Here is a 13,259-nt window from a genome sequence, read left to right on the forward strand (position 1 = left end):
TGACTTTGTTTTTTTTTAATTATTAATTGGGTTGGCAGTGGAAAGGTGTGAAGGGCATTAAACTGTTTACAAACAAGCTAATAATTTTTAGGGTCATGACATATGAGTAATTCCACCACTGGCAAGACCTTGCTAGCAGCAGAATCATGAAGAAGAGTTACTATACCTTGCCATATTGGATTGTGTCCCTTTTCTGACCTAAACTTTACCAAATCTGACTTACTAGGGGGAAAGCAACATCTGGTCCAGCTAGCAGGGGACTCCATAGCAAAAGTTAAGTGGGGTGTTAGCAACCGGTTAATGACAAGATGGTTGTTGCCATAAACAGGATCCATCACATGACATGGACCTAATAATGACAGTTATAGTTCATACAACAAGGATAGAACATGTGAGCTGTAATTTGCAACAACAAATCACATGATTATTTATACTGCAAAAACAAGAAACAGAGGGCACACCAACCTAGCACATTACCTTTGTGATAGCTTTATTATGTAAAAAAGACAGATGCATACTTACAAACAAATCGGCAATAAGGCACATCAAAGTCCACAATATACTTGTAGCAGCCTGGTCACCTAGGCAAGTCCCAAACGTGAGAAGACCGTCCAAGCCACTGACGCATTTTGAGGGTCTCAGAAGAAGAGGGGTCACCTGCCTGACGAAGGGGTCCTGCATGACTCCGAAACGTTGCACTACCTGCTCTGTGATGTGATTATTCAGCCACTTGGATGGTCTTCTCATGTTTGGGACTTGCCTAGGTGACCAAGCTGCTTCAAGTATATTGTGGACTTTGGTGCACATACCTTAATTGATGTTTTCACTTCAGCTCAGTGTCAGTCTGTGTGCCTTAGGCCCCTTTCACACTGGGGCGGGAGGTGCGTCGGCGGTAAAGCGCCGCTATTATTAGCGGCGCTTTACCGTAGTTTTAGCGGCGGTATTCGGCCACTAGCAGGGCAGTTTTACCCCCCGCTAGCGGCCAAGAAAGGGTTAAAAACCATCGCAAAGAGCCTTTGCAGAGCCTCTGTCATAGCGCCTGCAAACCGCCCCAGTTTGAAAGGGGTCTAATTTCCGATGTTGTTTGTGAGTATGCATCTGGTTTTTTTTAATACAGCTATCACAAAGGTAATGCACTAGGTTGGTGCTCCCTCTGTTTCTTGTTTTTGCAGTATTTCCCTTGAGTTTTCCTGGCCTGCAGGAGGCAGCAAAACCGGTGAAAAAATTGGATCTGCTAAAGAGTATGAATTGTCTTTGGTCTTTGGAGAGCAGGAGATTTGTCCTGTTGTGTTTTACATGTTTATTTATGAAAGTCCCACCAACAAACATGAGATCAAACCAAAAATTGTGATTGGTTGCTAATCTGTGTTATGGTCACAGAATAGGTTGGGGAAAATGCATAAGGTTGCCCAGAAATGTGGTTTAGCTGCCGCAGACTGGAGTTGATCATTGTCTAGACCAGTGGTTCCCAACTCCTGTCCTCAGGACCCACTAAGGCTGGATTCACACCTATGCAGTTTTAGTGCTTTTTGCATTTTGCAGATTTGCACTATAGTCCATTTAACATTGTTTCCTATGGAACACGATCTGTAGTGCAAATCTGCAAAATGCAAAAAGCACAAGAAATGCATAGATGTGAATCCAGCCTAACAGGCCAGATTTTAAGTATTACCTTGGGGACATGCACACTAGAATCCTGCAATCACTGAGCAGCAAATGATATCACCTGTGATGTATTTCAGTTATCTTACAAACCTGGCCTGCTAGTGGGCCCTGAGGACAGGAATTGAGAACCACTGCTCTAGAGTGGGGATGAGCCGAACACCCCCCTGTTCGGTTCGCACCAGAACATGCGAACAGGAAAAAAGTTTGTTCGAACATGCGAACACCGTTAAAGTCTATGGGACACGAACATGAATAATCAAAAGTGCTAATTTTAAAGGCTTATATGCAAGTTATTGTCATAAAAAGTGTTTGGGGACCTGGGTCCTGCCCCAGGGGACATGGATCAATGCAAAAAAAAGTTTTAAAAACGGCAGTTTTTTCGGGAGCAGTGATTTTAATAATGCTTAAAGTCAAACAATAAAAGTGTAATAGCCCTTTAAATTTCATACCTGGGGGGTGTCTATAGTATGCCTGTAAAGGGGCGCATGTTTCCCGTGTTTAGAACAGTCTGACAGCAAAATGACATTTCAAAGGAAAAAAAGTCATTTAAAACTACTCGCGGCTATTGCATTGCCGGTCCAACAATACACATAGAAGTTTATTGATAAAAACGGCATGGGAATTCCCCACGGGGGAACCCCGAACCAAAATTTAAAAAAAAAAATGACGTGGGGGGGTCCCCCTAAATTCCATACCAGGCCCTTCAGGTCTGGTATGGATATTAAAGGGAACCCGGCCAAAATTTAAAAAAAAAATGACGTGAGGGGTCCCCCTAAATTCCATACCAGACCCTTCAGGTCTGGTATGGATATTAAGGGGAACCCTGCGCCAAAATTTAAAAAAAAAACGGCGTGGGGTCCCCCCAAAAATCCATACCAGACCCTTATCTGAGCACGCAACCTGGCAGGCCGCAGGAAAAGAGGGGGGGACGAGATAACCCCCCCTCCTGAACCGTACCAGGCCACATGCCCTCAACATTGGGAGGGTGCAAGTTATTGCACTTTTTATGACAATAACTTGCATATAAGCCTTTAAAATTAGCACTTTTGATTTCTCGAATAAGCCACGAACACCCAAAATTGTTCGCTGTTCAGCGAACTTGCGAACAGCCGATGTTCGAGTCGAACATGAGTTCGACTCGAACTTGAAGCTCATCCCTACTGTAGAGTCTGATTAGGAACCAATAAAATGTCTATGATTATACTGCAGCAGAAAACACCTGACTGACCAACTCTGGATTAAATAAACATCCAAAATGGATTTTCCCAGACCTCTACGTTTGTTTCTTCAAGATCAAGAAGAATTTAAAATTTGTTCCCTTTGCTGTGCATTAGGGTGTGCACCCCAGAGCACAAACACACATGCGTGTAAATCAGCAGAGCAGTGGACTGTGTCAGTTGAGCAGAGATTGGTGTCAGTAGTTTTTATTTATATTAATTTATATTAATTTTTCAAAGAATTTTTTACAATATTATTTTTTATTATTTCTTTACAATTTTTTTAGGAGCCCTGTTGGGGGGGCTTTAGTAAAATATTAAGGTTCTAAACAGACCCTCACTTTTGAGACAGAGAAAGGGACTGAGGACAGAGCTTCCCCTGTCCCTTAGACTGCAGCCTCAGCTGCACTGGACAGTGAGTTAATGGGAAGTGCTCTGTGCTGAACGGCTACCTGTTTATTCACAAACTGAAGCATAGTAAACGTTGTTTGCTATGCTTCCGTTAAGAATGAACACAGGAACGAGTACAGATCACTCACTGTGTTCATTCAGAAAAGGAAGGGGATCAGCAAATTAAATATTTACCAGTCCCTTCCCCTGCTCTCCATCCTGAAACATCCCCAGCAGCCAGCGGGAGAGGCTGGCAGCATTGCAGGGGGGGTGACCGGGGAGTGTCAGGAAGCAGGGGAATCGGCACTGCACAGGGTGATTAGGGTGTGCCCAGACACACCCAGCACACCCTGTGTACACACCTATGGTTTGTTAAATATACAGTGAAAAGCATTTAATCATATCAGTTTGATATCTGCTGATCTTGTCTGAAATTCTGTGCTTTTTGCCAGTGATGACTCTTATCAAATACTTTGTTCTTAGGGATCTCTGGGGTCCATGGAACCATGCTTCTCTATGTTTTAAAGATTAGTAAAGGGACAGGATTCTATAGTTCTATCTTGTTTCTTTGTCCTGACAAAGTACAGTGAATTAATGTTGTTATCCTGGGGACAGGAGATGTGTTAAACTGGCCATACAATGATTCACGGGGACTGGCGGACTTTAGAACAGTGTGTGGCCCTCTCAAATCGATATAAATCGATCGTTTGTACAAATTCTGTCGAAGAATTTCGGAAATAGACGGGTTGGAAAATGTTTCTTGATTGGTGGCTGCAGCCAATGAACTGTAGCTGCTGATCAGTGTATTCTGGCAGCAGTGGGTGCCACTGTCAGAATACAATGCTTGGCAGGGGGATTTTTCCACTGGCTGAATGAAAAGAACCTGTATGGCCAGCTTTACTGGCAGAATCAGAAGGTGAAAATAAGAGAAACCTGCTGAAAAAAACAGTAAGCACCTCATCTAAGAACTGGTAAACTGCAATATATTACCTTTCTGTTTTTGGGTTTAGGAATCCTTTAAAACTCCCAATCTCATTTGCAATATCTGTGTATGATTGGCTCTTGCGCCTATTAAACCCCATCCCAGGGAGGAAGAGTCTGCAGTGTTGCTCAACAGAGTGGACTCCCAGTCTACTTGTTAGGAGCCTTGTAGGTCCTATCAAATCTAGCAACAGCCCTAAATTGCACTTTAAAATACAGAAAAAAAAAAAATCTTACTTGGTTTCAAGAAGCTGGGAGTTTTCTAGAAGTAAGTTGCCCACTTCTTTTCCCATCCCTGAAAAAGCAATGCACAGTTAGTGCTCTGAACACTCAAGCAGTGATTATTAAACTTGCATTCTCATTATAAAATAATTTTTCATTCCTCCAAGCAAACCTTTTTATAATTTTGGTCAGAATGAGGAAGGCTAAAAAGCTCTGTCAGGTTTTTACTACTATCTGTATTTCTGTTATAGAGATTTCCCTATACTTCTATATTTTATATTTCTGTGTCCCCGTTAAAGTGCATCTAAAGCCAAAAATGTTTTCTATCTTTTAATGGAGCGGGGAAGTGTACAACCCCTGTCCGTTTTAAGAGTAAAAGCACAAAAAGAGTGCCAAACCAATCACTTTAATGATTCATAATAAGATCATGTAGAACTGCAAACACATTTCAGGAACCAATGCACTCCCCATTCATCAGGCTAAATATATATATAAAAAGGATGTGTAATTGTGTATCCACATACATACACACATACATGCATATAAGGCCAACTGGTATTAAAGCGGAGCTCCACCTAAAAGGGGAAGCTCCGCTTGTTTGCATCCTCCACTGCCACTTTTGGTACTTTTTTTGGGGGGGAGCGGGTACCTGGCTTTAACATGTACTCGCTCTCACTTCCGGGTAAGATTGGCGATCTACATTTCCGGCCCCTCCTCCTCCCCCCGCTGCCTTCTGGGACATACACAGGTCCCAGAAGACGGCTGGACCATTTAGAAAGCGCAATGCGACTCGCGTATGTGCAGTAAGAATCCGACTGTAAAGCCTGAAGGGAAACTGGCCACTGCCAGTTTCCCTTACTTACATTGCCTGCACCCGAACCTGATGGACGAATCGTCTCGAGGTGCCGACATCGCGAGATCCATGGACAGGTAAGTGTCCTAATATTAAAAGTCAGCAGCTACAGTATTTGTAGCTGCTGACTTTTATTTTTTTTTGCAGACTGGAGCTCCTCTTTAAAATGCATAAATTAAAAGCTGAGCTCCAGGCTCTTTCAGGAAAAATTTAAATTCAGCAGCTACAAATACTGTAGCTGCTGACATTAAATATTAGGGCACTTACCTGTTCAGGGATCCAGCAGTGTCTTCACCTGAGACAATTTGCTCTCGGGTGCTGCTGCCGCGATCTCGGGTAAGGGAAACCGACAGTGAAGTCTTGCAGCTTCACAGCTAGTTCCCTACTACGCATGAATGGGGAAGGAGGAGGGGGGCCGCACTTCCGGATGATCAGCCGCATGTGGGATCAGCCGCATGTGGGAGCAATTACCTGTCAAAACCAGGTAATCGCTCCCCTCCACCCTTCCAAAAGGTGCCAAATGTGGCAGTGGACGGACGGATGGGGGGGGGGGGGGATAAGTGGAGCTTCCCCTTTTAGGTAGAGCCCCGCTTTTAAAAAAAACATGATGATAGAAGTGTTTCAAGCTACATAAAATGTGTTTTGAACTAAAATGAATAATCACATAAAATACCAGGCATAGGACTGGTCTCTTTCACCATTTGGATTGGTGCTCCTTTTGAGTCTTTACATTTTGAGTCATATTCTGGGTACTCACCATGGAAAGCCTTGCAGAGGGACAAAAAAAAAACCTTACAGGGGTTCTAAACATTTCCTATTCGATTAAAAACGAAATAACAATTTGGCTTTAGATCCACTTTAAGAAGAGTTTCCTATCCTTATCCTTTTAACAGAATTGGAGTGTCCCCAACAAAACAGTGAGGGGGCAATCTCCCAAATAGGGATACAAATGGCAATAAAATGCTAACAGAGGTAATAAAGTTCCCAAACACTGACCAAAATAAAATAAAAAACAGACAAGTGACAAATAAATGTATCACAAAGATTTCAAGAGCTATAAGGGTAATTGCCTTATTATAACTATTTACACAACCCCACTTCCTGCACAAAAGCCAAATACAAGGAGGTCAGCCTTTGCTTAGTGGTAGGTGGGCAGAGTCATGCAAATCATTCATTTTTGCTCTTTTTAGCCATCAGTACATTGAAAAGCACTGGTGTATAGCACAGATGTAAGAACCATCATTTTACAGAGCCAATACTACCCACTTGCATAAAAGCCGATTCAACCTTTTTAGCCCTCATCATGGTCAGATGCAGCCCATTTCTTCCCTTTACCTGATCTGCAGGGCACCATTTCTAACACTGACACCAACAATCAGACACAATTCTTTCCACTGAAACCAACAATGGGGCATAACTCCTCCCGCTGCCACCAACAATTTGGCAAAATTCTTCCCACTGACATCAACAATGAGGTGCTATTCCTCCCACTACTACCAATGATGGGGTCCTAATTCTCCTTCTACTGACTACAGGTGCTATGTAATTTTTATATTCCCATTGACCACCAAGCATAAGCAGGGCACTATTTCTCCCACTGACCCAACAATGGGGTACTATTTCTCCATCTGATACCAACAATGAGGCACTATTCCTCCTACTAATACCAATGATGATGCACTATTTCTCCTCCTACTGACCACAGGTGCTATGTAGTGTTTTTATTCCCATTGACCACCAAGCCTGAGCAGGTCACTATTCCTCACACACCAATGACACTAATGACATAATTCCTCCTGCTGACACCAACAATGGGACATAATTGCTCCCGCTGACACCAATAATGGGGCATAATTCCTTGCACTGACACCAACAATTGAACACAATTTCTCCCACTGACACCAACAATGGGGCACTATTCCTTCCACTAATACAAATGATGGGACCCTTTTCCTTATCGTATGTACTACAGGAACTATGTAATTATTTTTTTCCCCACTCACCACCAAGCCTGGGGGATGGTTTATTCCCACTGAGGCTGGGGCATTTTCTACTCCTCCTGACCGCAGTCCGGCACCCCTGAAGTCTAAAAGTCAGTAAACTGGCCTTTTGTTTAAAAAGTTTGGAGACCCCTTGGTTAAGATATTGCAATTTTTGCATGTTCAAATTTTTTTTTAATGTACATAGGGATATTTGCATGATAGTTGTCTTTGAAATGACTGTAGAAAGCATTCCTGAAATCCAAGTGATACATGTTACAAAATGTAAAACTATAATACCCTCCCCTACACACACACATACAGATACACACACACACATATACAGGGCCATCTTTAACGCAGGGCAAAAGGGACAGCTGCCCTGGGCCCACTCATTGTTGTGGGGCCCAAAGCAGCTGCCCCTTGAGCCCACACTGCCAGCAAATAGTTGATAAGTGGATTCGGGAGGGCCCAAGAAAATGTTTGACCAGGGTCCAATCAATATTAAAGACGGCCCTGCACACACAATAAATCATAGAACGCCAACTTAGTCATTTTATTCCTTGCACAATAAACAATTACAGAAGCTGCAAGAAAAGTACATGAGGCCTAGACTGACAGGAATGTAGGCCTCAGCCTTACCAAAGAAATCATCCCTCACTAGGAGCGCAGCCACATGGGGAGAGAAAAGGGGACAGCAGGAGGAAAGGTAGAAAAAAAACAGCAGCAGTTAAGAAGTGATTGGAGATCAGCCAATATAGCAACCATTGCCATGCACTAAGACTCTTAAGTGACCTATGCCCTCTGGACCTTTAGGAAGAAAGTGTACACTGAACCCATGGCACCTCCTCCAAGGGTCACATTAAAGTATATCCAAACCCAAGAATATGAATTATATATATTGCAGCTTACCAGTCTTAGGCCTCTTTCACACTGGGGCGATGGGTGCATTGGCGCTAAAGCGCCGCTATTTTTAGCGGCGCTTTACTGTCAATTTCGCGGCTATTCGGCCGCTAGCGGGGCACTTTTACCCCCCACTAGCGGCTGAGAAAGGGTCAAAACCACCGCAAAGCGCTGCTGCTGCAGCGCTATGTCAGCGGTATAGCCGTGCTGCCCCGTTGATTTCAATGGGCAGGAGAGGTTTAGGAGCGGTGTCCCTTCACCGCTCCAAAGATGCTGCTAGCAGGACTTTTTTTAGCGTCCTGCCAGCACACCACTCCAGTGTGAGAGCCCTCGGGACAGCAGCGGCTCTTTCAGGGCGCTTTGCAGGCTCTATTTTTAGCGCTGTAGCGCATGCAAAGCACCCCAGTGTGAAAGGGGTGTTACATGTGTTGGCCGTATACGTTTTCTTTTCCTTTTTTTTTTTCAGGCTAAGTACATTTACTGCAAGTTCAGAAAAATTAAAACACCCCTGCCAGAAATCCAATCTCCTTGTAACTTTCTGTCTACTTGACTGATTTATTAAACAATGTTGTTAGCTCTGCCAGCTATCTCCTGAGAACTACAAAACAGCTCCCCTCTATGTTCTGGAGCTGAGGAGAGGGGGGGGGTTACAGTGCAGCGAGGGAGTGCTGTCAACCTAAGTGTGTTATTGGCAGGATCACCAGGTAAAAATAAAAGAAAAAAAGCCTGAAAAAAAGAAAATAAATTCAACAACCACATCCAGGGACCGATAAGCTGCAATATATTACATTCTGATTTTGGGTTCAAATACACTTTCAAATGGTTACTAAGTGGACCAAAACCAGTTTCCTTTTAGGGGCTTTACAGACAGTTTATGCATGTTGTTAACATTAAATGGAAGTAGGTTCATAGGTATAAACCTGAATATAATCGTAGTAATTGTACATTCTCTCATTTAAGCAAATTTATGAGGTTGTAAGGCAGTATATGTCCAGTTTATATAGATAGCAAGGGTAAGAGTTGTCAGTGAATCTGAAAATCTATTACCGGTAAATTATGCTGTACATTGCTGAAGTATTACACTAGTTACTAGATTCACTTAAGATATGTGAAAATTTTATGATTACTGGTTTTAAAAAAACACAGTGCTACTTCATCTTACCATCACTTCATGACACAGTTATTTTAATAATAATTTTATTATGTTATTTATATATATATATATATATATATATATATATATATATAATATATATGTATATATGTATATATGTATGTGTATATATATATATATATATATATATATATATATATATATATATATATATATATATATATATATATATAATTTTTTTTTTTATATTGGGACGCCTGCCTTTACACGCATATGAACTTAATGACATCCCAGTCTTAGTCCGTAGGGTTCAATATTGAGTTAGCCAATCCTTTGCAGCCATAACAGCTTCAGCTCTTCTGGGAAGGCTGTCCACAAGGTTTAGGAGTGTGTCTATGGGAATGTTTGACTATTCTTCCAGAAGCCCATTTGTGAGGTCAGGCACCGATGTGGATGAGAAGACCTGGCTCCCAGTCTCCACTGTAATTCATCCCAAAGGTGTTCTATCGGGTTAAGGGCAGGCCAGTCAAGTTCTTCCACCCCAAACTCGCTCATCCACACTATATTGCCAAAAGTATTGGGCCACCCCTTCAAATCATTTGGTGGAGGGGGGGGGGATTATGGTGGGGGGTTGTTTTAGGGGTTGGGCTTGGCCCCTTAGTTCCAGTGAAGGAAACTCTTAAGGCATCAGCATACCAAGACATTTTGGACAATTTCATGCTCCCAACTTTGTGGGAACAGTTTGGGGATGGCATCTTCATGTTCCAACATGACTGCGCACCAGTGCACAAAGCAAAGTCCATAAAGACATGGATGAGCGAGTTTGGAGTGGAGGAACTTGACTGGCCTGCACAGAGTCCTTACCTCAACCCGATAGAATGCCTTTGGGATGAGTTAGAGCAGAGACTGTGAGCCAGACCTTCTCGCCCACATCAGTGCCTGACCTCACAAACATGCTTTTGGAAGAATGGTCAAACATTCCCATAGACACACTTCTAAACCTTGTGGACAGCCTTCTCAGAAGAGTTGAAGCTGTTACAGCTGCAAAGGGTGGGCCAACTCAATATTGAACCCTACGGACAAGGACTGGGATGCCATTAAAGTTCATGTGCGTGTAAAGGCAGGTGTCCCAATACTTTTGGTAATGTAGTATATATATATATATATATCTATATATAGATATATATATATTTATCTATATATAGATATATATATATATATATATATATATATACTGTATATATATATCTATATATATATAGATATAGGTATATATCTATATATATATCTATATATCTATAGATATATATATAGATATATATATATCTATAGATATATAGATATATATATATACATTATTATTGTTATTTTTTTTTTTTATTGTAATTTATGTATTATTCATCCCTTTTTAATGTGTAAATGTTATGTTTAGTGGTTTAAAAAATCACAGTACTTTTTTTTTACTATATTGTTGGTGTATATTGTGACATGTCAGGAATTTATTTATGCAGACTTGTAAAGTTACTAGCTAGTTTTTAAATAAATACTTTAAATAATAAGTCAAATATTTTATGTTACACCCTAGAAGACTTGACTACCAATTAAAGTGTACCTTACCACACAAAGTAAAAGAAAATCTATCAGGCAGGCAGGGCCCGCGGCCCACCCTTTTATGCTTTCTGTGCATTCCTTTTGGGCAGTAAGGCAGCCCATCCTGGTGTTGCGCCAATAGAAGTTTAGTGACAATAGAGCCCAAAAAAATGGTATCCCTTTCTGGGTCTTAGGGGGCCAATTTAAAAAGCAACCTTACTGTACCTCTGCTATAGAAAATAAAATGCACATTTATTAAGCACAGCAGTGTGCATTATAAATGTGCTTTGTGGTTTGCTGGCTTCAGGAATCTGAAGCCAGAGGAGCGTAATAAAAATGAATGGGAAAAAAACAAAGTCGGGGGGCCTGGTCAAAGATCTACGTGGGGCATCTCAGGCTTCACATTGCAGCCTGCATTTTATGAATGGCTGCGGTGAGCATAACCCTGAGGAGTATAGCAGATAGCAATATCCACTCTCCATTACCAATGGCTCCTTAATGACCAAGTTGTCTGAAGTGAGAATTGTCTTGTGTCTACAGCAGTTAATTAAGTTCCTCAATTCATTATCCCACAGCAGTATGTGACAATCAAAGGATCTGATTGGTTGCTATATGGCTAATGAAAGCAATCCTTTACATCAAACACTTTGAAAAACAAGTAATCTATTATGTGATGTGTGTATGGTTGCCACCTCATCCCTTTAAACCCGAACACATATGAATTACACAGGTTCTGAGGCTAATTTAATGCAGATAAGGCACCAAGGGAGTTTAATTACCACCTTAATCAGCCACAGAACCTGTGCACTTAACATGAGTTCGGGTTTAAGGCCGGGTTCACACTGGTACAACAAACGCCCCGACATTGGGAGCTCATGACGCATGACGTACGAAAATCAATGTCTCCCTATGGGAGCCGTCCAACACAAGTCGGTCCAACTTTGAAAATGCTCCCTGCACTACTTTGGTCCGACTTTGATCCTACTTCAGCCCATTGAATATCACTGAAGTTGGATCAAAGTCGGATCGCTGTCTTGACTGATCCAACTTTGGCATGCAACTTGTGCTCTGATGATCTCGAAGGGAAACTCCACGCCAAATTAAAAAAAAAAAAACGTCATGGGTTCCCCCTCCAAGAGCATACCAGGCCCTTCAGTCTGGTATGGATTTTAAGGGGAACCCCCATGCCGAGAAAACGGCACGGGGTCCCCCCAAAATCCATACCAGACCCTTATCCGAGCACACGACCCGGCAGGTCAGGAAAGGGGGTGGAGACGAGCGAGCGACACCCCCCCTCCTGAACCATATCAGGCTGCATGCCCTCAACATGGGGGGGTGGGTGCTTTGGGGCAGGGGGAGCCCTGCTCCCCCCCACCCCAAAGCACCTTGTCCCCATGTTGATGAGGAGAAGCGCCTCTTCCCAACAACCCTGGCCATTGGTTGCCGGCTTCTGCGGGCAGGGAGCTTATCGGAATCTGGAAGCCACATTTAACAAGGGGCCCCCAGATTCTGGCCCCCTGCCCTATGTGAATGAGTATAGGGTACATTGTACCCCTACCCATTCACCTAAAAAAAAAATAAAAACACAAAAATAAAACACATTACACAGGTTTTTAAAGTAATTTATTAAGGCAGCTCCGTCGTCTCTTCTGACTTCTTCTCCCCTCTCCGGCTCTCCTGTGTCCTCCGCTGACGTTTTCTGCCTTTCTCAGTTCTTCTCCCCTCTCCGGTGCCAGGGTTGTCGGGAAGAGGCCCTTGCACTTATCAACATGGGGACAAGGTGCTTTGGGGTGAGGGGGGCGCAGGGCCCCCCCCATGTTGAGGGCATTCGGCCTGGTACGGTTCAGGAGGTGGGGGGGCGCTCGCTCGTCCCCACCCCCTTTCCTGACCTTCCGGACTGTGTGCTCGGATAAGGGTCTGGTATGGATTTTGGGGGGACCTCAACGCCGTTTTTTTGCCGTGGTGGTTCCCCTGAAAATCCATACCAGACAGAAGGGCCTGGTATGTTCTTTGAGGGGGAACCCATGGCATTTTTTTTTAAAACTTTGGCACGGAGTTCCCCTTAAAGATTCATACCAGACACAGTCGGATCCCTGTTCATTGAAGTCGGACGCATGTCGGACTTCAAGTCACAGAGCAAAGTCAGATCCAAAGTGGTATGACTATCCTATCGTACCAGTGTGAACCTGGCCTTAAGGGACAAGGCGGCAACCCTAGACGCGTGTGACAATAATAAGGTGTGTAACTGTGACTAATAAAGAGTGGATAAAGCCTGACGGAACGTTAAATGGGTTTTTTGCACCAAATATTTAGTATGCCCTGCAGGCTGATTATTTAAAGGCGAC

The 13,259-nt window shown here is 42.9% G+C and overlaps 1 protein-coding gene across 6 annotated transcripts in view; it reads right to left on the reverse strand.

The window, feature by feature from the left end:
* The window catches only part of MAPK8IP3 (mitogen-activated protein kinase 8 interacting protein 3), a 169,572-nt gene that overhangs the window by 74,072 nt on the left and 82,241 nt on the right, over window positions 1-13,259 (reverse strand). For 5 of the 6 annotated variants that reach the window (XM_073636674.1, XM_073636670.1, XM_073636673.1 and 2 more), the window contains 2 exons: window positions 7,950-7,967; window positions 4,491-4,548 (listed from right to left, as the gene is read on the reverse strand). In XM_073636674.1, coding sequence (XP_073492775.1) covers window positions 4,491-4,548; window positions 7,950-7,967 — 76 coding nt within the window. The remainder of the gene's footprint in view (window positions 1-4,490; window positions 4,549-7,949; window positions 7,968-13,259) is intronic. The other variant, XM_073636671.1, reaches the window with a different exon arrangement.

The sequence above is a fragment of the Aquarana catesbeiana genome, linkage group LG06 (genome assembly GCF_042186555.1).
Source record: "Aquarana catesbeiana isolate 2022-GZ linkage group LG06, ASM4218655v1, whole genome shotgun sequence".
Classification (NCBI taxonomy): Eukaryota; Metazoa; Chordata; class Amphibia; order Anura; family Ranidae; genus Aquarana; species Aquarana catesbeiana.